This window comes from Macaca mulatta, chromosome 6 (genome assembly GCF_049350105.2).
Source record: "Macaca mulatta isolate MMU2019108-1 chromosome 6, T2T-MMU8v2.0, whole genome shotgun sequence".
Lineage (NCBI taxonomy): Eukaryota > Metazoa > Chordata > Mammalia > Primates > Cercopithecidae > Macaca > Macaca mulatta.
Window position 1 is genome coordinate 92,960,385 of NC_133411.1, and position 22,593 is coordinate 92,982,977.

At 37.6% G+C, this 22,593-nt stretch overlaps 1 protein-coding gene and 1 non-coding gene across 2 annotated transcripts; both read left to right on the forward strand.

Moving 5' to 3' along the window:
• The first annotated feature begins 16,033 nt into the window (after positions 1-16,033).
• COX7C (cytochrome c oxidase subunit 7C) lies at positions 16,034-19,023 on the forward strand. The gene is given in 3 exon segments (NM_001427880.1): positions 16,034-16,207; positions 17,416-17,559; positions 18,737-19,023. Coding segments are annotated over 2 exon segments (192 nt in total). The 5' UTR covers positions 16,034-16,132; the 3' UTR covers positions 17,533-17,559; positions 18,737-19,023.
• On the forward strand, positions 18,579-18,641 carry LOC114679156 (small nucleolar RNA Z39). The gene has a single exon (XR_003730834.1). It is a non-coding gene; the product is annotated as a small nucleolar RNA Z39 (small nucleolar RNA).
• Positions 19,024-22,593: the final 3,570 nt, after the last annotated feature.

A 22,593-nucleotide genomic window follows, 5' to 3' on the forward strand; every position in this document is an offset into this window, starting at 1 on the left:
GCAATAATATGTTCTACATTTCAAAATAGTAGAAAAAAGGACTTGAAATGTTACCAACACATAGAAATGATGAATACTCAAGCTTACAGATCACCCAATACTCTGACCTTCTCATTACACCACCTTCTATGTATATAAAAAATACTCACATATACTGCATACATATGTAAAATATTATGTAGTAATAAAAGAAAGAAACAAGTAATAATTTCACACTTAAAACATAGTATTTGATATAAATTCAAATTGTCACATAATTCATTGTTTTCAGTGAACAGTCATTGACTGTCTTTATGCAGGGTACTTAGGATAGATATATCAGTAATCAGATAAAAACCTAACCCCTGGCCCTCTGAGAGATTACATTCTAATAATCAACCAGCCTTTTAAAAAATATTTTGGACCTACTTACTTCAATGGCCAATCTAGACAATGAAGCAAAAAGAGAAAATTAATTAAAAAGTGGCATGGAGGAGGATACCTCCAAAGGGGATTATTATAGGGACATTTACTAATAGAACACTCCAAAGCATCACATATTTCAATTAACCATCCTAACAAGTCTATAAAGTAGGTAACATTATTGTCCCCACTTAAAAGATAGGGAAATGTTATGCAACTAGCCCAAAGCTAAATATGGTAGATCATGTACTGAACCCAGGTCAGTCTGATCCCAGGCTATAGCGTGTTCCTTGGAGTGTGCAACTCTGTCTGGGGAAATGTGTAGGAGCAAGAAAACCACAGAAGAATTACGAGGATTTTTCAGCCACTGTAACAAAGCCCCAAGATTATATTTAACCACCGGATATTAAACTCCTGTGGAGTCACTCCATAAGACTCCAGCAAGAAATTAGAAAGTCTCTGAAGAAAATAGTATGTCTTAAACAAAGCTATTTCCAATTTCCTCTCAAGCACACAGAAATCACATATTTATCAGACCCCTGTCTTCTAGGTAGTAGTGTGTGAATCAAGTAGAAGACTCCAAAGAGACGCAAGAAGATAATGGCACTTAAATTATCACGTGGAAGATCACATGCTTAACATCTGATTCAGATTATGACATAAGTGAGAAATAAATTGTGTTAAGCTGCTAAATTTGGGGATTGTATGTTACATTAGCTAGCTTCAATTATGCTGTCTGGCCCAGGCTCCATAAAGCATAGAAGAGAAAACTTGATAAATTACACTGCAACAACTTTGTATGTGAGGAAAATTTATGATTTATGATTAGTTGATTTACATGTTAATATTATTCCAGAAAACATTTGAAGTACAGAAGACACACCGTATATAACAAGATAAAATAAATTTTAAATTGAAGAGTAAAATGAAGCAAAGGTAAATTTAGAAAAGAAGATAGAGCCAGGAGTAGGGTACACAAAATATATTCATTGTCTCCACTGAAGATGGATCACATATTTGACTCTAAGTTTTCTAGGAACCTAAAGAGGAAATCACAGTGAAGTTTATTATTAACAGTACCCATAGGCAAACAGGCAAAAAAGCGAGTCAGCTACTCGGGAGAAGCCTGTTTATTCTAGTCTAAGACCAGAGAGAAATTTTTCCTATGGGTCCTCATAAAAATGACATTGTGAAGTGTATTGAACCACATTCTTGGGAAAAAAAATCCTCACAGTAAACCCATAAATGAGTTTTATAAGTCTGTTATTTATAAAAATCCCTTAGCACAAGTAGGAAAGAAGATGGCCAAGCACAATTCAGGGACAATAATACAGTTTTCGAATGTTGTTCAATGAGGGATGTGAAGAGAACTGGTAATTAAACCTAACCCACTTTGTGTAATAGTTTTATAATTAGCTGACATGTTTAAAACAACCCTTTGGTGAATGCAGTAATAATTTACACAAAGGACATAGATGTTATTATCAAGTAAATTCCATTTTTTTGAAATTATAAGTCCAAACTGAAAAGCCAAACACAGAAACCGTTATAGCACAAATACCTTTTGATGGACTATATGTATTAGTTCGTTCTCACACTGCTATAAGAACATACCCATGACTGTGTAATTTATGAAGGAAAGAGGTTTAATTGACTCACAGTTCTGTAGGGCTGGGGAGGCCACAGGAAACTTACAATCACGCAAAAAGAGAAGCAAACACGTCCTTCTTCACATGGCAGCAGCAAGGAGAAGTGCAGATTGAAGCAGGGTAAAACCCCTTATAAAACCATCAGATCTCTTGAGAACTCGCTATCACGAGAACAGCATGGAGGTAAGAGCCCCACTGATTCAGTTACCTCCCACTGGGTCCCTCTCACAACACGTGGGTATTATAGGAACTACAGTTCAAGATGAGATTTGCATGGGGACAAAACCATATCACTATTTTAACAATGTAGTTGCCAACAAACACATTGTTTAGAGGATCAGAGTGCCTCCAGTTGAATTTCTGTAGTCTCACCTATAGAAATATAGCAGCAGCTTACATACATTGATCACTAGTGTTGGACCTGGTTATAAATCATGATTTTCAGGGAGTTATTTGCACAATTGTTTATATTCATCATATAGAATACAAGAAAGTTAGTTCTACTCTCAAATCTCTCCTATATTTATTTTGCTTCTACTCTGGAAAAAGTCTTTCTTTTTAGAACAATGCGTCAAATTTAGTATAAAATACCTTTCGTCATTTAAATTATGTTTCCCTAAAAGGAATAAATGAAGCTATTTAATTATTTAGTATTCCAGTTATAAAACAAAGCAGGAGATACCATAGTAATTTTTTTTTTCTTTTTTTTGACACAGAGTCTCACTCTGTCACTCAGGCTGGAGTGCAGTGGCATGATATCGGCTCACTGCAACCTCTGCTGCCAGGGTTCAAGCGATTCTCCTGCCTCAGCCTCACAGGTAGCTGGAATTACAGGAGCCTGCCACTGCGCCCAGCTAAATTTTATTTATTTTTTATTTTTTTTTGAGATGGAGTCTTGCTCTGTCACCCAGGCTGGAGTGCAGTGGTGCACAATCTCGGCTCATTCCAACCTCTGCCTCCCGGGTTCAAGCAATTCCCCTGCCTCAGCCTCCCCAGTAGCTGGGACTACAGGTGTGTGCCACCACGCCCAGCTAATTTTTTGTATTTTTTTGTGGTTGTTGTTTTTAGTAGAGATGGGGTTTCACCATGTTGGCCAGGAAGATCCCGATCTCCTAACCTCGTGATCCACCAGCCTCAGCCTCCCAAAGTGCTGAGACTACAGGCGTGAGCCACCATATCCGGCCTGTATTTTTAGTAGAGATGGGGTTTCACCATTTTGGCCAGGCTGGTCTTGAACTCCTGACCTCATGATTCACCCACCTCGGTCTCCCAAAGTGCTGGAATTATAGGCGTGAGCCACCACACACAGTCCTACTACAGCAGTTTAGAAAAACCTGGTCAAAGCAGTAACAAGTGTCATGGCAAGTTGAGCTAAAATGGAGATGGAACATGAATATAATGAGACTTGGTGATTTTCAAATTGAGAAATATTAGTTTCTATGTTTATCTTATAAATATGTATCTACCCATACTTGGTAATTCTCAATGACAAATGATTGTATCATGAGATGATTCAAGAAAAGTGAACCACTTTTAAACCTAAATTAAGGTAAGATAAGTAAGTTGGAATGAAAAACACGAAACACTTTTAAGGGAAAAAATGTTATCGAAAGGTAACGAGACTTTTTCACTTTGTTTTTTGTCTGTTGTTTGGTTTAGCTTCTCATATTCTAAATCATTTCAACTTCTCATACTCTCTTGATACAAACTAAGTCTTGTCAAATCTCCTTGGAGTAGATTTGATATTTGGAAATATCCAGAAGTTATTTTGGAGCCGAGACTGTTGAATAAAGCCATCCTGTAGCATATGTATTTTGAAATACTTTGGGGGAAAATAACATTTTTAAAATGTATCTTATAATTGAACCTACTTCATTCTCTGACAATTTCTGTCTCCTTGGACTTTAATTTATGCAATTGTGCTAGGTGACAAGCAGAGGTGGATCATAGGGAGGCACTTTTTAGATAAAAATCACAAAGCATTAAAAACAAAACATTAGGTGTTGAAGTGAAGCGGGGGTGGTTACCTCCATGCTGTTCTCGTGATAGTGAGTTCTCATTCGATCTGATAGCTTTATAAGGGGTTTTATCCCCTTTCACTCTGTACTTCTCCTTGCTGCTGCCATGTGAAGGACGAACATAAGAAAGTAAAATAATATTTTAATCATTAATTGCCTGATACATTTATATAAGACAGTTTCCTATAGTTTTTTGTTGCATACCTTTTCATCACCCCTTCATGTGACAATTTTGCAATATCATTTTCTATAGAGAGACTACAAAGATAATCCATTATTTCTCCTAGCAAGATAGATCAGACTTGGAGCAGGGGAAAGCAAGAAGGAGCCCTGTGGGGATGGATTAAAATTTGAGGTGTTGGTGAAAGGTGATTTCTTTTTTCTTTTCCTTTTTTATTTTTTTGAGACAGAGTCTCGCTCTGTTGCCAGGCTGGCATGCAGTGGCGCGATCTCGGCTCACTGCAACCTTTGCCTCCTGAGTTAAAGTGATTCTCCCGCCTCAGTCTCCCAAGTAGCTGGGACTACAGGCGCGTGCCACCACACCCATCTAATTTTTGTACTTTTAGTAGATACGGGGTTTCACCACGTTGGCCAGGATGGTCTCTATCTCTTGACCTCGTGATCCGCCCGCCTCAGCCTCCCAAAGTCCTGAGATAACAGGCATGAGCCACCGTGCTTGGCCAGATATGATTTCTAAAATGTGTATATGCATCTGCATTTTCATGTTTATGTACACATATATGTGTACATGCATAACTTCTAGGAAGCAAAGGCATCCTAGTAGTAGTGAACATACCTAACACCCAGACATTAATCTTTATTACCGTTTACCACTAACAGAAACCAGTGAGCATTCTTCATAGAGATTCTGGTTCCCAGGACTGAGATAAGGTAGGTATAAATAGGCCAGGAATATCTTATTATGAAATAAATATTAAAAGATAAAAAATGATAAGGACACATAGCAAACACAGGTGGAAGCTTGAAGGGGCTACCAAATCTGGAACAATGTGAGCACTAAAATATTTAAGTAGAGTATTGAATTATAGACCATTTAAAAATTAATTAGTGAATACCAATAATAAATAAAGTAAATATATAGAGTAGGAAGTAGGTATTTTTCATATAGTTAAATGTAAAATGACAGTTAGTAAATATGGAAGGGGTACTGGAGTTGGAAAATCATTATTTCACAACTATTATGGTAATAATCAGGAAAGAATAATCAGTGGAGTCTATATCCAAAGGAAATGTTTGAGAGGAGTAGGATATTAGCATGGTCTTAACATGTCTTCACATGGGGTACTTATTAGTTGCAAGAGAGAAACAGTAATTGTACAGTGAAAAAGTCAAACAACACCTTGACTACATTGTGAACATTAACGTCACCAGTGAGGAACAGATGCACATACTGTGCCTCCACATGTGATGCCCTAAAATGACACGAATCACCTAGGCAGCATTTGCCCAAGAACACATAGTCTCAGTTTACTCCTAAGGAAATGCTGGACAAACACAAAATGAGGAATGTTTTGTGTTTTTCAAAATGCAGGATGGGCTGTATTACTCAGACATGTTAGTGTCATAAGAGACAAAGAAAGGCTATGGAAATTGTCTTAGTCTGTTTTCACACTGCTATGAAGAACTGCCCAAGACTGGGTCATTTATGAAGAAAATAGATTTAATCAACTCACAGTTACACATGTCTGGGGAGGCCTCTGGAAACTTAGAATAATGGCATAAAGGGAAGCAGGCACATCTTACATGGTGGCCGGTGAGAGAGAGAAGAGCGGGTGAAGGAGGAACTGTCAAACACTTATAAAGCTATCACATCTCATGAGAATTCACCCACTATCATGAGAACAACATGAAGGAAATGGTCCCCATAATCCAATCACCTCCCTCCCTCAACATATGGGGATTACAGGTCCCTCCCTCACCACATGGGGATTACAATTCAAGATGAGACTTGGGTGGGGACACAGAGTCAAATCATATCAAAAATGCTCTGGCTTATAGAAGACTAAGGCGATAAAGAGATATAATGCAGTATTTGCCTCTAGACGTTATTAGTAGATCTGCTAACAAAACTGGAATATGCATAGATAAAAATATTGTACCAGTATAAATTCATCAGGTTGATACTGCACTGTAGTTATATAAGAGAATAGCCCTATTCTTAGGAAATACACACAGAAGTACTTAGGGGTCAAGTGGTATAATGTAAGTTAGGCTCAAACCACTCAGAAAAAAATATGTATAGAGAAAGAAAAAGTACAAATGTTAAAGAAAATAAAATAAGGTTTTTTAAATAGGCAAATCTAGCTAAAGAATATATAAATGTTTCTTGTACAAATTTTATTTATGCAACGTTATTTGTGCAAGTTTGAAATTATTTCCTAATATTTTAAAATAATTAAATTTTATTATGTTCAAATATCTATACATTTCCATTAAGTATAAGTTGATATTGATAAATTCATATATAAAAATAAGTATATTTTATTTATTTTTATACATATTCTAAATATATTAAATTATTTCCAAATCAGTATAGTGTGAATGTTTGTCTCCTCTAAATCTCATGTAGACATGTGGTTCTCAGTGTTGGAGGTGGGGCCGAATGGGAGGTGATTGGATGATGTGGACTGATCCCTCATGAATGGTTTAGCACTATCCCCTTGGAGATGTCAGTTCTTGTTCAGTTAGTTCACACAAGATCTGTTTTTTAAGAAAAGTCTGGCACCTCCCCTTTCTCGCTCTTTCTCTCATTTTTGTCATGTGATGGGCCTACTCTCCCTTTGCCTTCTGCCGTAATTATAAGCTCCCTGAGGCCCTTACAAGAAGCAGATGCCGGTGCCATGTTTCCTGTATAGCCTGCAGAACTGTAAGCCAATTAAGTATCTTTTCTTTATAAATTACCCAGTTTCAGGTATTTCTTTATAGCAGAGCAAAAACGACCTAATGCACAAATATTTTTAAATAAAATTTTTTTTGTTTAAATTTAGGGGGCATAAGTGCAGTTTTGATACATGGTTATATTGCATATGGTAAAGTCTTGAGTTTTAGTGTAACCATCACCTGAATAGTGTACATTATACACATTAAGTAATTTTTCATCCTTTATCCACTTCTCACATGTATGTTTTTAAGTTTCCAATGTCTATTATTCCACAATCTATGTCCATGTGTATATATTATTTAACTCCCACTTATAAGTGAGAACATGTGACATTTGACTTTCTGTTTCTGAGTTATTTCACCTAAGATAATGGCCTCTAATTCCATTGATGTTGCTGCAAAAGATAAGATTTTATTCTTATAAAACAAATAAGTAGTATTCCTAGAGCATTCATTCATTCATATACATATATGATTCATATATATATATGAAGATGATACAATTCATCTTGAATTGTAATCCCCATGTGTTGAGGGAGGGACCTGTAATCCCCATATGTTGAGGGAGGGAGGTGATTGGATTATGTCTATATATAGAGAGAGAGAGACACACACACACACATTTTCATTATCCAGTCACCCACCGATGGACACTTAGATTGATTCCTTCATCTTTGCTATTGTGAATAGTGCTGCGATAAACATATGAGCACAGGTATCGTTCTGAAATCATGATTTATTTTCCTTTGGTTAGATATCCAGTCATGGGATTGCTGGATCAAATGGCAGTTCTATTTTTAGTTCTTTGAGAAAGCTCCATAATGTTTTCCATAGAGGTTGTACTAATTTACATATCCACCAACAGTGCATAAGCACTCCTTTTCTCTGCATCCTCACTAACATCTGTTCTTGTTTGACTTTTTAATAACAACCATTCTGACTGGTGTAAGGTGATATCCCATTGTGGTTTTAATTTGCATTTATGATTAGTAACGACAATTTGTTCATATGCTTGTTAGCTATTTGTGTGTCTTCTTTTGAAAAAAATGTCTATTTATGTCCTTTGTCCACATTTGATGAGTTTTGGGAGTTTTTCTTGTTGAGTTGTTTCAGTTCTTTGTGAATTTTGGATATCAGGCTCCTAAGGGATGTATTGTTTGCAAATACTTCGTCCCAGTTTGCAAGTTGTCTGTTCACTCTATTGATTATTATCGTTGCAGTGCTGAAGCTTTTTAGTTTAATTAAGTCCTATTTGTCTCATTTTAGATTTGTTTCTTGTGTTTTTGAGTTCTTAGTCATGAATTCTTTGCCAAGGCCAATGTGCAGAAGAGTTTTTCTAAGATTTTCTTCTAGTGTTCATTGTTTGGGGTCTTTTAAGTCTTTAACCTATTTTTAGGTAATTTTTGTATATGATAAAAGATATGGGTCCAGTTTCATTCTTCCGCATATAGATATCCAATTTTCCCAGCACCATTTATTGAATAGGGTGTGCTTTCCCCGGTGTATGTTTTTGTTGACTTTGTTGAAGATCAGTTGTCTGTAGTTATGTGGCTTCATTTTTGGGTTCTCTATTCTGTTCCATTGATCTATCTATTTTTACTCAAGCACCATGCTGTTTTGTTTACCATAGGCTTGTAGTATAATTTGAAATCAGAAAATGTGACACCTCCAATTTTGTTCTTTTTGCTTAGGATTGCTTTGGTTATTCAGGCTCTACTTTTTTTCCTGTGAAATTTAGGATTGTGTTTTCTAATTCTGAGAAAAATTATATTGCTAGTTTGACAGGGATTGCATTGAATCTGTATATTGCTTTGGGCACTATGGTCATTTTAATAATATTAATTCTTCTGATCCATGACCATGGGATGTGTTCCCACTTGTTTGTGTGGACTACAATGTCTTTCTTCACTGTTTCATGGTTTTATTTGAAACTTTCTTAATTAAATATATTCCTATGTATTCTATTCTTCTTAGAACTATTGTAAATGGGATTCAGTTCTTGATTTACTTCTTGGCTTCTTGACTTGATCATTATTGGTGTATATGAAACACTGCTGATTTTTATATGCTGATTTTGTATCCTAAAACTTTACTGAATTCATTTATCAAATATAGGAATCTTTTTAGGGTTTTCTAGGTATAATATTATATCATCAGAAAATAGAGATAATTTGATTTCTTGTTTTCCAATTTGAATGCCTTTTATTTCTCTCTTGCTTGATTGCTCTGGCTAGGACTGCTAGTTCCATGTCAAATAAGAATGGTGAAAGGGGGCATTCTTGTCTCCTTTCAGACCTTAGAAGGAATGTTTTCAGCTATTCTTCATTCATTATGATGTCACCTGTGGGTTTGTCATATATGGTTTTTATTATTTTGAGGTATGACCCTTCTATTCCTAATTTGTTAAAGGTTTTTATCCTGAAGAGATACTGAATTTTATCAGATGCTTTTTCTGCATTGAGATGATCATATGGTTTTTATTTTTAATTCTGTTTATGTGGTAAATCACATTTATTGATTTGCATATGTTGAACTATCTTTGAATTTCTGGAATAAATTCCACTTATTCATGCTGTATTTTTTTATGTTCTGTTGAATTCCATTTGCTAGTATGTTTTTGAGGATTGTTGCATCTATGATCATCAGGGATATTGGTTTGTGGTTTTCTTATTTTGTTGTGTCCTTGTTTAGCTTTAGTATCATGGTGATACTGGCTTCGTAGAATGAGTTAGGGAGAATTCTCTCTTCCTAAATTTTTAAGTAGAAATAATAACAAAGGGATAATCCAGGCATTTCTCACTCTCTTCTAGTAGTAGAAAAGCATCATAAATGTGGTAGAGTCTAGCCTCCCCCTGCAAAAGAGATTCAACTCCAGGCCAGCAAAGTAGCTGAGAGAGGGTAAGAATGAGGCAGCCAGCATGCAATCCATCCCATTGCAATCTCAAGCCCTGGCAGATGTAACTTTTCTGAGAAAAATATTTCCAAAGGCGGATTTGATTAATGTTTGCAAAACCAATGACTTCAAGTCTCCTAGAAGACAATTTAGAAGTGTTAGAAGCACAAGTTCAGAGCTCTGGTGTTAATCAAGGATCACAGGACCTGGTGGTCTGCCCTGCTATTATACCACCCAGCCATGCTGTCTCTGGAACCTAAAGAACAGTCCAACTCTAATTCTCTCTGCAATCTGAGAGATCTGTTCAGCATAATACAGCAGAAGATGAAGCTTTAAGTCGTGAGGAGCCTACATACACTGTATTAGTGTGTTCTCATGCTGCTAATAAAGACATACCTGAGACTGGCTAATTTCTAAAGAAAAGATGTTTAATTGACTTATAGTTCAGCATGGCTGAGGAAGGCAAGGCTGAAGAGGAAACTTACAGTCATGCTGGAAGGCAAAGAAGCAAGGCACCTTCTTCACAAGGCAGCAGGAAGAAGAAGTGCAAGCAGAGGAAATGTCAGATGCTTATAAAACCATCAGATCTCATGAGAACTCACTCACTATCAGAAGAATAGCATGCGGGAAACTACCCCCATGATTCCATTACCTCCCACCAGGTATCTCCCACAACATGTGGGGATTATGGGGATTATCATTCAAGATGACATTTGGGTGGGGACAGAGCGAAACCATATCTCAAACACACACGTGCGCACACACACACAAACACACACACAATTGAATCCATATATAATCATGTATAAACTGAACTCTTACCTGCCTTCCCTTAGGATATGAGCAACTTGTCTTCCAAGCAATTCGTTTAGACCACGGTATGCAATGATTAGGAGCAGAAACTTTGAAATCAGATAAAACTTGGTTTAACTTCCAGTTTTGCTACTTACTAGCTGTTCATGCTCAAAGCAAGTCATTTAGATTCATTAGTCTCAATTGCTTCTTCTATAAAATAGTAATGATAACAATAGTAATAGTTCCTTCACAGGATTATTATGAAGATTAAATGAGATCTTATATGTAAAGTCTATGGTAAGAACTGGATGTTAGTTTTTATTAATGAATTTTAAAAGTTTAAGTAGAATTAAGGACACAGTGAGCCACTGAAAAAAATATGTATTTTGCACCAGGGACCACTTTTTTGAAGAAACACTGAACCACTTTGTATTATTATGAGGTTTAAATGAGATATTATATGTAAAGTATATGGTAATAACTGGGTGTTAGCTTTTTTAAAAATTTAAGTAGAATTAAGAACACAGTGAGCCACTGAAAAAAATATGTGTTTTGCACCAGGGACCACTTTGTTGAAGAAACACTGAACCACTTTGTATTGAATACATTATTTATCCATCTATTCATGAAACATAAATTTATTGAGTACTTACTATGTGAGAGGATAAAATGATGAAACACTGTCCTTTTTTTAAAAAAAAGAAGCATATGGTAAGGAGATAGAGACATATATAACTAATTACAATGCATGATATTACTAACATAAAAGTATTATAAATTAAATTCGAGGTGACCTTAAAGGAAAGATAAATTGATTCCTTTTAAGGGTTTTAGGAAGGCTTCTTAGAGAAAGTGACACAGATGTAGAATTTTGAAGACAACAATAGGAAAAAGAGGAAAGAAGTGAGGGCATTTTACAAAGAAGAAACCATATAAAGAGTTAAGCATATATTATAGTTTTTTGATCAGTAAGTAAGGATTATTTGCAAAACTTTCTCTTTCAGAGAGTCATCACTAAATCATTCAGAAGACTGACAGAATATTTCACAACCCTAATTTCTTCAGAAGAATCTCATTTTCTCCTTTTCCTGAAGCCAGGTTCCCCCTCGACTCTTTCCCCAACAAACATAAAATTTCAAATAGATGTTAACACAGAGCCCTGATTCTAATGCTACAGTAGCGAGAAGTGGTAAAAACTTAAAAAGAAACTTGTTAACTTGAGTTTTGCAATGTAGGATGGAAACATATAATTTATTCCCTAAACAATTTATTTTTTAAAAAAACTTCAACCTAGTCCTTAAAAATCTAATATAGCAGCTGTTGAGGAAAATGACAAATATTGTACTTTAATTTTTGGATATACTGTTCTATATAATATTGAGAAAATGACAAATATTGTACTTTAGTTTTGGGATATACTGTTTTATATAATGGAATTTCAGTCTCTAAAGCCTCAAGTGGATCTAGAAAGTACATTGCTCATTCTTTGATATACACGCTACTCACTACTTAAAATAATTGGATTTTACTTTTAAGATATAATACTGAAGTAATCCTCACGTCTCTGAAGACATTTTCTATTTTGTACCCATCAATTCATGAAATATCTCATTTCTCTTTAAATGCACTTTATAGTGAAAGAGTATCATACTGAATCCAAAGTTGCTCTAGAATTATTCACATTTTTCTTGCCAGCTGTTATGACATGAATATAGATTGTTAGGCTGCTTGTATAAGAAAAAATAAATAAATCATACCTGTTCCAGGTATGATTTACCCAAAACTTAGTGACTCAAGGAAACAATTTACTGTTTTCTCTTACAATTCTGGGGGCTAATGGGCTCAGCTGGGCAGTCCTTGTTTAACATGCTTCATAAAGTTGCAGGCAAATATAACTGTGGCTAAAGTCACCTGAAGGCACCTTTACAAATACATCTGATGCCTGGGCTGGGATGGCAAGAATAGCTGGGTGCTGGTAAGTCTGTCCCTTTCCCTGTCTCCCTCTCCCTACTTACCCTCTCCTTCTCCTTGTACTTTTTCTGTCTTCTTCCCTCTCCCCATCTGCACATACCCTACCCCCGACCCCTACCCCCAGTAATGTGGCTTATCCATATAGCTAGTTTGGTTTTCCTCTTAGTCCTGAAAGTCTCTGGATAGTTAGACTTCTCACATGGTATTTGACTTCTCCCAAGAAAACATTCCAAGTTGCTAAAGAGAAGCTGCAAGGCTTTTGATGAACCAGCCTCAGAAGTCTCAGAATGTCACTCTGTTGCATTCTATTGGTCAATTCAGTCACTAAGGTCAAGAAAAGGGATGTTAGACCCCACCACTCAACAGAAAGAGTTTCCAAAAAATTGTGGCCATCTTTAATTTCCCATGATGCCTATACAAAAATAGAATATTGCCAGATTTATTTAAACTTTTTCTTCCTTGTTTAGTGAATTTAAAAGAAATCAAGATTAGCATAAAACTCCTAAACTCAGACTACATTCATTAGTTAACTAATTTATTAATTGCTTTCTACTTAGCAATTAAGAAAAAACATATAGCAACTAGTATAAAATTTTATTTTGTGCTCAGTTTGGCTTATTGACAAAAAATGTTCTTTAGAAAATATTTTGAAATAACTATCAAGAGTGTGATCTACAGGTGGTATCTAGCCACTAATACAAAAGTCAGTAATCTGCCAAGAATAAGTGATCTCAGCCACTTTGAATCCCACTTCATTTTACCTCCTAACTCATCAGGAGCATCGAAAAGCTGCAAAGTGCATTTCTGAGTGTCTAGCACTCTCCAGAATACACCAGCTGCTACACCACCTTCAAATAGAACCACCATACCTCCCATACTCTCAATGTTTTGGCATGTTTGGCGCATCCGTCTTCATTATAGTGGAAGAACTATCACAGAAACATGACTCCAGAGAAAAATATATTTGAAGCAAAGATAATATTTTACATGATACAGCTAAATTCTCATCTACAGACTGGTAATGAGAAACTGTGTTTTACTCATGGCATCTAGAAGAAAGGCTAATTTCCTTAAATAGAGCAGCTGTGCTACTTCTAGTTCTCTTTTTGTTGCTCCATAAAAAAACTACCCCAAACTTTATGACTTGAAAAAACAACTATTTTATTATACCACACAAATCTCTAGAACACCATTTTGGGCAGGAGTCAACTGGACAACTCTGCTCTACACAGTGGTGACTGTAGTCACTCAGCAATATTCAGCGGAGGGTGGGGCTAGGCTGAAGGGTCCAAGATAGCTTCGTTCACATGCCTGGCACTTGAGTGTAACCACCCTCCTCCCCCATATTTACATAGGTATAAACATATATATTTTTTTTTTTTTTTAATTTTTAACTTACCACAAAGTCCATGAGTAGGCAGACAATTCTGAAACCATATTCTGGAATCTCTGGCCTGCAGGTCCCTAAAGAGTTAACTCAAAGCCAGATACCCCGTGGAGGCTCAATTAATGTGAATTAGAAGCAACAATGAACCAAATCCACAGATAACATTACTTTACACTAGATTGAAAAGTATAATCCAGAAATATTAAGTGTGAAAAACTCTCTCAATTATAGTTAAATCAGAATCCTTTAATACGCAAAGGCAGTGAATGGAATGTTAAAAAAAAAATGAATGTCACATAACTTCTATAAATTAGGTGGTAGGGGACACCAGTTATGATGCATTTCATGAAACCCTACTCAAAAATAAGCTACTTGTTGAAACAAAATATTAATTTAAGCGTTTTTTTGTTTTTGTTTTCGTTTTTTTTTTTTTGGTGGGGGGGCATGGTTGTTCTCTTCCAAAAACTGAAAGAAAAAAAAAATAGACAAAACAAAGCATATATGTTATGCCCTTTTCAAAGCAAACCTTGGGTCCTATTTGAATTGTTTCCTAATGCTCTATAAATGAGACACGTGAGGAAATACACATTCCCCCACAGATGAATAACATAACACTTAGGTTACTAGGGTCTTTCACAATCTAACCTAACACCACTTTCCCACGTTCGTTTATCACTGGTTTCTTCTCAAGACCACCAGAAGCACACCTGTAATTGACAAATGGTGTTTATTATTCATTGCAGTAAGAGAGAGCATATATTGTGAGAAACTATGACGTTTAAGAGTTCTCTGTAAAATATTAGAAAATGCTTGTTGGATTTGGGATTTTTTTCCCCTAATATTGGCTATCTTCCTAAATCTTAGGAGGAAGGAAAGCTAGATCCAGGCTAAGACTGTAAAGAAGCAGAAGTCATCATATTAAACCAGATAGGGTGATGTTCGGTCATTTTTGTGGCTTGGACAATGTTTTATCTGTGTTCAGATATGATTACACGGTGATCATATTCTTTTCTTGATGAACACTGTCAGAGTGGTCTTGTTGGATGCTTTTGCTTGCTGAAATTGTGTACGTTCATTAGGCGGACACCAGGTCCCAGTCCAGGCTAGCTCCAGGTATCAGAGGCCGGTTTTCTCTTCTACTCCTCACACATGCTGTGTTCATACCAGACTTGAGTTTTCCTTGCCCTTTGTTCTTCTTTCTGTTCTATTTGATTCCCTTTATCTTTAGTGATCATTACCTTAGTACTTCAGTTTTCTTTCTGAAGTCCTTTGTGCTGCATGTTGTTTGGTTACTTGTGTTTATGCTTTGTTTCTTCAGCCAGGATCATTAGCACATATCTCTCAGCACTGGAAAAAGTCCTTGAAATCATTGATACCTAGCATATACTTTATTTAAAATAAAAAGAAAAAATAAAAGAAAAGGAATGGGTTTATTGTCCTGTTCAATAGACTAGAGTACACAGAGTGAAACTGCTTCACTTGATTCAATAAAATCGTTTCCAGGCCAGGCGCGGTGGCTCACGCCTGTAATCCCAGCACTCTGGGAGGCCCAGGCGGGCGGATCACGAGGTCAGAAGATCCAGACCATCCTGGCTAACACGGTGAAACCCTGTCTCTCCTAAAAATACAAAAAAATTAGCCTGGCTCGGTGGCGGGCGCCTGTAGTCCCAGCTACTTGGGAGGCTAAGGCAGGAGAATAGTGTGAACCCGGGAGGCGGAGCTTGCAGTGAGCCAAGATCGCGCCACTGCACTCCTGCCTGGGCGACAGAGCGAGACTCCGTCTCAAAAAAAAAAAAAATAAAAAAAAAAAATAAATAAAAAAAAAATCGTTTCCGGTAACAGGCCCCCAGGAATCCTAGACCTAACCCTGGCGCGAAACTACATTTCCCACAATCCTTCGGGAGCTGATAAGGCGCCGCACTGTTCTGAACTACAATTCCCACAATCCATTGAGATCTCCGCTTTGACGCGTTTCCTCAAGGCTCCCCTCCATTTCCCATTTTTCCTTTCGGTCCTTGAGCACGGGGGAACAAGGTCGTGAGAACAAGGTCTTGGTGAGGTGCAGCCATTTCATCCATCCTCGGTCTGCGCCTTTCGCAGAGCTTCCAGCAGCGCTATGTTGGGCCACAGCATCCGGAGGTTCACAACCTCTGTGGTCCGTAGGAGCCACTATGAGGAGGGCCCTGGGAAGGTTAGTGTATAAAGGGGCTCGACTTCGTTGGGGGAGGGGGCGCTTGGCTGTGACTCGCGTACCTGAAAGGCAGCCTCCGGGCTGTGGCGAGGGAGATGAAAGCCAGGAACTAGGCTGAGACGCAGAGTAGCGTTTCACTTACCCCAGGGGCCAGTGAGGAAGCTGGGCATCCTAGCGCGTAGCAGCTAAAGGAATGGGTAGGTAGATCCGGAAGCTCTGCCTCTATCAACCGCCTGACGCCCCCTCCCCCGCCCCGCAGAAAGCCCTGGGATGGCTCCTGGAGGCCACGGCTGCAGGTGTATGGCTTAAAGCCGAGCTGGAGGTCGTCGTACCCGAAATGAAGGTCATTGGAAAATCATGAGGAAATCAGGGCCTCTGGGTTATGGAAGAGGCTTTGTAAACCAGCTGGCTAAGTTAAAAGTACTAACCCTTCAACTTCGTTAAGGCTGTGTTTGGCCTCAGTTGTAAATAACTTAAACCACTTAGCAGTCACAACCTCGGAGGGTCACACGAGGCCTAGTCGTCAAGGGCAGAGAAGGTGCTTCGTATTGAGAAAATAAATAAATAAATTGGGCCGGGTGCGGTGGCTCATGCCTGTAATCGGGAGGCCGAGGCAGACGGATCACCTGAGGTCAGGAGTTCGAGACCAGCCTGGCCAACATGGCGAAACCCTGTCTCTACTAAAAAGTACAAAAAAGTTACGTGGTGGTGTGTGCCTGTAATCCCTGCTACACGGGAGGCTGAGGCAGGAGAATCGCTTGAACCCCGGAGGTGGAGGTTGCAGTGAGCCGAGATCGCGCCACTGCACGCCAGCCTGTATGACAGAGCGGGACTCAGTCTCAAAAAAAAAAAAAGAAAAGAAAAAACAACTTTGTATTGCACTTAAGATTGCTATGTATCTTCTTCTAATGTGACTACTTAAGTCAGCAGTTTTTTCGATTTTCTAAAATAAGAAACTTCTCACTATTTGACGTTTGAGTCCTTAAGACCATTACCTAGTGCTCAAGTAAAGCCGGATTGTTTCTTACGTTCTAGTGTTGTGTGATGAAGGTCATGGGATAAATGTTTAAAAAGATGTTATGATTTATGGCATATGTGCCATGATGTAAAATAAATATAACTAGCATTTCCTGTATACTTGTGTTTTGATTATTAAGCACATTATTTGAGGTTCTATTTCGATTACTTTTTCTCTTTTTTTCCAACAGAATTTGCCATTTTCAGTGGAAAACAAGTGGGCGTTACTAGTTAAGATGTGTTTGTTCTTTGGATCTGCATTTTCTGTACCCTTCCTTGTAGTAAGACACCAACTGCTTAAACAATAAGGATGTTTCAGTTCGTCCATTTACCAGGTAGTTCATGGATTTCTAATCTTGTTAAAGCAGGCCTTTTTATTAAGTAGCCTCTTCCCCCTCACCCAGAACACACACACAAATACATTGTTAAGTAGGGCTGATTCCTGAGATTATATGTAGGTGTGGCATTGGTGGAGACTAGTTGTAAACCTGTATAAAAATATTTGAATAATGGCCAGTGTTTATTGAACACTACTGCTTATCAGGTACACTTTACATCGATATCTCATGTTCTCTAGCAAGCTTGTGAGGCGGATGATAGTAACCCCATCTGAGACACAAAGATGTTAAGTTGTTCAAGATCTCATAACTGGTATAATGGTGGACCAGGACTCTTGCCCAGGCAGTTTCTTGTTCCAGAACTCACACTTTTAAACTAGGTAAAACTCTGACAAACTGATTAATGTTATTCTATCTTAAACACTGTTACTACAACAGTGGCCGAGAATATGTCTTTTAAAACACTATAAACATTTCCATTTCTTTCAGAAAGTGGTCACTGTGCTCCCAGTTTTTAAATTGGCTTACAATACTTGTTTAAGTTGTGAAAAAATCCCTGAAGATGAAGAAAACCCTTCTAGTGTTCCTTGATATATAAGTCCCAGATAATTATGCAGTTGTAAATCTATGCCTCACCAACTCAACCATGTTGGGAAACTCAAACTTCTGAATATACTTTCCTCATTAAGGCAGTGGTTCTTAAATGAGAATGATTTTACAACACAGTGGGGCATTTGGCAATGTGAGACATTTTTGATCATTCCAAGTTGGGGGCAAAATACCAGTGGTGCTGAGGTTGAGAAGCCTTGTGTCAAGGGGATATGTTAATATATGCTCAAAGGAGTCCTTCATATTGGAAGGTTAGCAGATTTCCTGTGAGTGGTTAAAATATTTATTTACCTTAATTGTCGTCAGAGTTTCTCAGAGTAATACTATAGAACACTGGAATGATCGGAAAGACTGTCATAGTTTAAGGGGGAATAACTTATCCAAGCTACTAATGCGGAAAGGTTTCGGTGCATGTGATGAAGCAAATCAGTATGAATGAAGTCATGATACTGTAAACGCTTTCTGATGTACTACTGAAACTAATAGAAAATATTTTCATGAAACTACATGATTTCTGTTGAATGAGATTTTTAAAATGCCATTAATTTCTGTTTTTATTTTGCAGATATGAAGAGCATTTTAAGAGATACAGCCTCTGGAAATGGATCAAACTCTAACTCATGGCATGCTAGATATGTTTTTCAATAAACTTATGACATGAATGCTTAATGCCTCTTTTTTGAAATAGGGAATGTAATACTTGGCCATTTGCCTACTTTATTAATTTGGGTAACATTCCAGTATTACTCTGAGATTTAGCTTATTTAATGGTGTTAAACTGAGGTTATATTATTAATTTTTTGATTCCCAGGTCAGGATTTTGTTGGTAATTTATGCAATAAAAGGGAAATACAAATCAATCTTGTTTATTTCTTTGATTTTTTTTTTTTTGTCATTAACTTGAAGGAAAAAATACTTTTGCTCTTGCCCTATACTTTGATATAGTAAATTATTTTTCCCATGATTGATTAATCATCAGGAAAACTATTAGTTTATTCCAATTGAAGTTCTGGAGAATCAGGTATTTAGGAGCTTCATTCTTTTTTTGTTTTGTTTTTTGTGTTTCTCTAGGTCTGTAACCTAAAACAGAAGTGTTTGCCTCAGTAAGTGTTCTGGTGACCAGTACTAGTCTTAATTAGAATGAATAAAGAATATTTGAAATGGAATATAATACTATGTAATTTGTAGTATAGTAAGTACTCCCAATTTATTCTGGTGCTTTCACTATCATATAGCCTAGTAGAAATGGGATAAAAGGTAGTTCTGATTAGTAATTATATATGTGAATCGAATTTATTTTATAAGTAGTGAAATGCTACTTGCCATTTAAAATGTAATGAAGTCATTACATTTTAGGACTTTGTATAAGATGTAGGACAGTAACTACTGAGTATTTTCATCTGCTCACTGTTGGAATACCACTGATGTTAAAATGCTGCAATAAAATAGACTCCAGACTGGTAGTCTGTTTGGCCTCCAGACTTTGGTGAAACGGTGATGCTCTGTTTTTAAACCAACATTTAAAAACCTATTTCCATAAAAGTATATTTCTGGATTTTTTAAAAATTGCTCTGAGTGGTTCTATATCCCTTCATCAAAAAAAAAAAAAAAAAATAGCTGTGTAGGCCACTCCCCACTATATCATTAGATTTCTTATATGGCCCTTGGGTACAACTACTGATTTGCTAAAAACTTCCATTTTGATTTTTTTGTTTCTCACCTAGGGCCTCACTTTAGGTTCTTCAACAGTCACCTGATAACTACTTAATTATGGTGCAGCCTTAATTTATATGACTGCTCATATGTCTCTTGTACTTGTGTGTCATTGTTATTTGATTATTCAGTGGTAGATCAGGTATCCTGTATTGAGAGAGTTCCTTGTATGGAACATAAAGGTTTTTCATCTTTGGAAAAAGTTGAAGCGGCCAGGCAAGGTGGCTGATGCCTGTAATCCCAGCACTTTGGGAGGCCAAGGCAGGTGGATCACGAGGTCAAGAGATTGAGACCATCCTGGCCAACATGGTGAAACCCTTTCTCGACTAAAAATAGAAGAAAACTAGCTGGGCATGGTGGCGCATGCCTGTAGTCCCAGCTACTCCAGAGGCTGAGGCAGGAGAATCACTTGAACCTGGGAGGCGGAGGTTGCAGTGAGGTGCGAACGCGCCACTGCACTCCAGCCTGGGTGACAGCGAGACTCTGTCTCAAAAAAAGGGAGAAGCAAGAGTAAGTTTAAGGTTTGTTAGATGATTTTTTGGTTTTCTTGGAAATTATGATAAGTCTTACCTCATTGGATTGTTTTTGAGATCTAGTAAGTTATATAAAAACTTGTCTCACAAGTCCTAAATTTGAATTTTTTGGAGAGAATGTTAAAATAGATTAGGAATCAATAGTTATGGGTAGCTAAGTCTAGCTAGAGAAGTATTTGAGGGATATATGTGAGAGAAAAAACCTCTACCTGTCTTGTAATAGTACAGATGGTGCCACCCCCCAAAAAGGCTTCAGTAGGCTGGCTGTAAGTGCATAAGTTACAGAGGGTGTATAACTGCTTAGTTTCTGTATTAGGATTCTCTAGACAAACAGATCAAGAGGATGCACATAGAAAAAATTGTCTCATCCGATTCTGGAGGCTTGGTGGTTTGGAAATACGGGTATGCCAGCGGGCTGGAGACCCAGCAAAGGCAGTTGCTGGCGGAATTCCTCCTTGGGGGAGGTCAGTCTTGGTTCATTAAGATGTTCAACTAATTCAAGAAGCTTAGCCACATTATAAAGAGGGTCAGCTTTACTCCAAGTCCACTGACTTAAATGGTAAACTCATGTAATTCAAGAAACACTTTCAGAGAAATATCTAGAGGATTGTTGATGCAAATATTTGAGCACTGTGTCCTTGTTGACACAAAGTTAACCATAACAGTAGTTTAATTTTCTGTTTCCCTAAACTGGTTTTTAAAATTCAAGCCAATATTTAAAACCTGGAGGTCTCCAAAAAAGTCCAGATTCTCGAAAAAAAAAAAAAATTACACTGGATGAACCCACAAATGCCCACGTGAAACTAATCAGGACCAAGTAAAAAGTTTGCACCTTTTGCAGATGTTTCCCTAATTCGCTAGAATACCAGAATAGGAATTTTGGTCAGAATCCAAGATTTGTTTTAAAGACAAGTCACTATTATTGTTTCAATGATTAAGCCATGGCCACAGTGAAGGACGTAATTCAAAATGTAGGTTTTGCTGCAGAGACCATAGAGATTAAGTATGTGGGCTCAGAGCTAAGACTTGGCTGGATCCAAAGCCAGGATTGATACATTCCTCATCTTCAACGATCTGTACCTCACTTTAAGTTGATACCTAATTTAGTGTAGCTGTGAAGATTAAAAATGAAAATAGAGGTAGGGCACAGTGGCTCACACCTGTAGTCCCAGCACTTTGGGAGGTCGAGGTGGGTGAATCACGAGGTCAAAAGTTAGAGATCAGCCTGGCCAATGTGGTGAAACCCTATCTCTACTAAAAATACAAGAAATTAGTTGGGCGTAGTGGTGGGCGCCTGTAATTCCAGCTACTCAGGAGGCCGAGACAGGGGAATTGCTTGAACCCGGGAGGTGGAGGTTGTAGTGACCCGAGATGGCACCACTGCACTCCAACCTGGCCGACAGAGCAAGACTATCTCAAAATTAAGAAAAGAAAATAAAATATACCTAAATTGAGGCAAATTTCCTTAAGTTTCTAGTGTAGAGTGCTTAATTGGAACAAGCGAGATGGGGCAAGTATAATGGGCATTGTGTAAGTCGTTAAAGTTGATCCCAGAGCAATTCTGCAATAGTTAATAGATTGGTCTGTGCTGCAGACACTGTGTCTTCAAAAGTGATGCCAGAATAATAGTGCTAAAATGCAAGTCATCATTTTACTCACTGTAAAACACCTCGCCATGACAATGGTCACTTCCTTATAGTTTCAGCCTCATCCTAGCCATATCACACAGTTTTATGTACCACCTCCATGTTTTAATGTAGCTCAGGTGCCACCTTTTCTATAAAGTCTCCCCTTTTTATTTTATTTTTTTAAGAGATAGGGCCTCGATTTGGCACCCAGGCTGGAGTACAGTGGCACAATCATAACTGGCTGCCACCCTCCAGGGGATCCTCCTGCCTCAGCATCTGGAGTAGTTGGGGCTACAGGGGCTTGTCACTGTCCCTCGTTAATATTTTTTTTATTTTATTTTTTGAAGAGACTGAGTCTCACTGTATTGCCCAGGCTGTTTTCATAGTCCCGGCTGCAATCCCTCGTTCTCTGAGGGATTATAGGCATGTGCCACCAAACCCAGTCCCTTGCTGATTTCTCTTCATTGTCCATAACACACTCCACACACCCTGTAAACAGGCTTATAATTCAGCAGGTACTGTAATGACTGATTTCCTTATCTACCTTT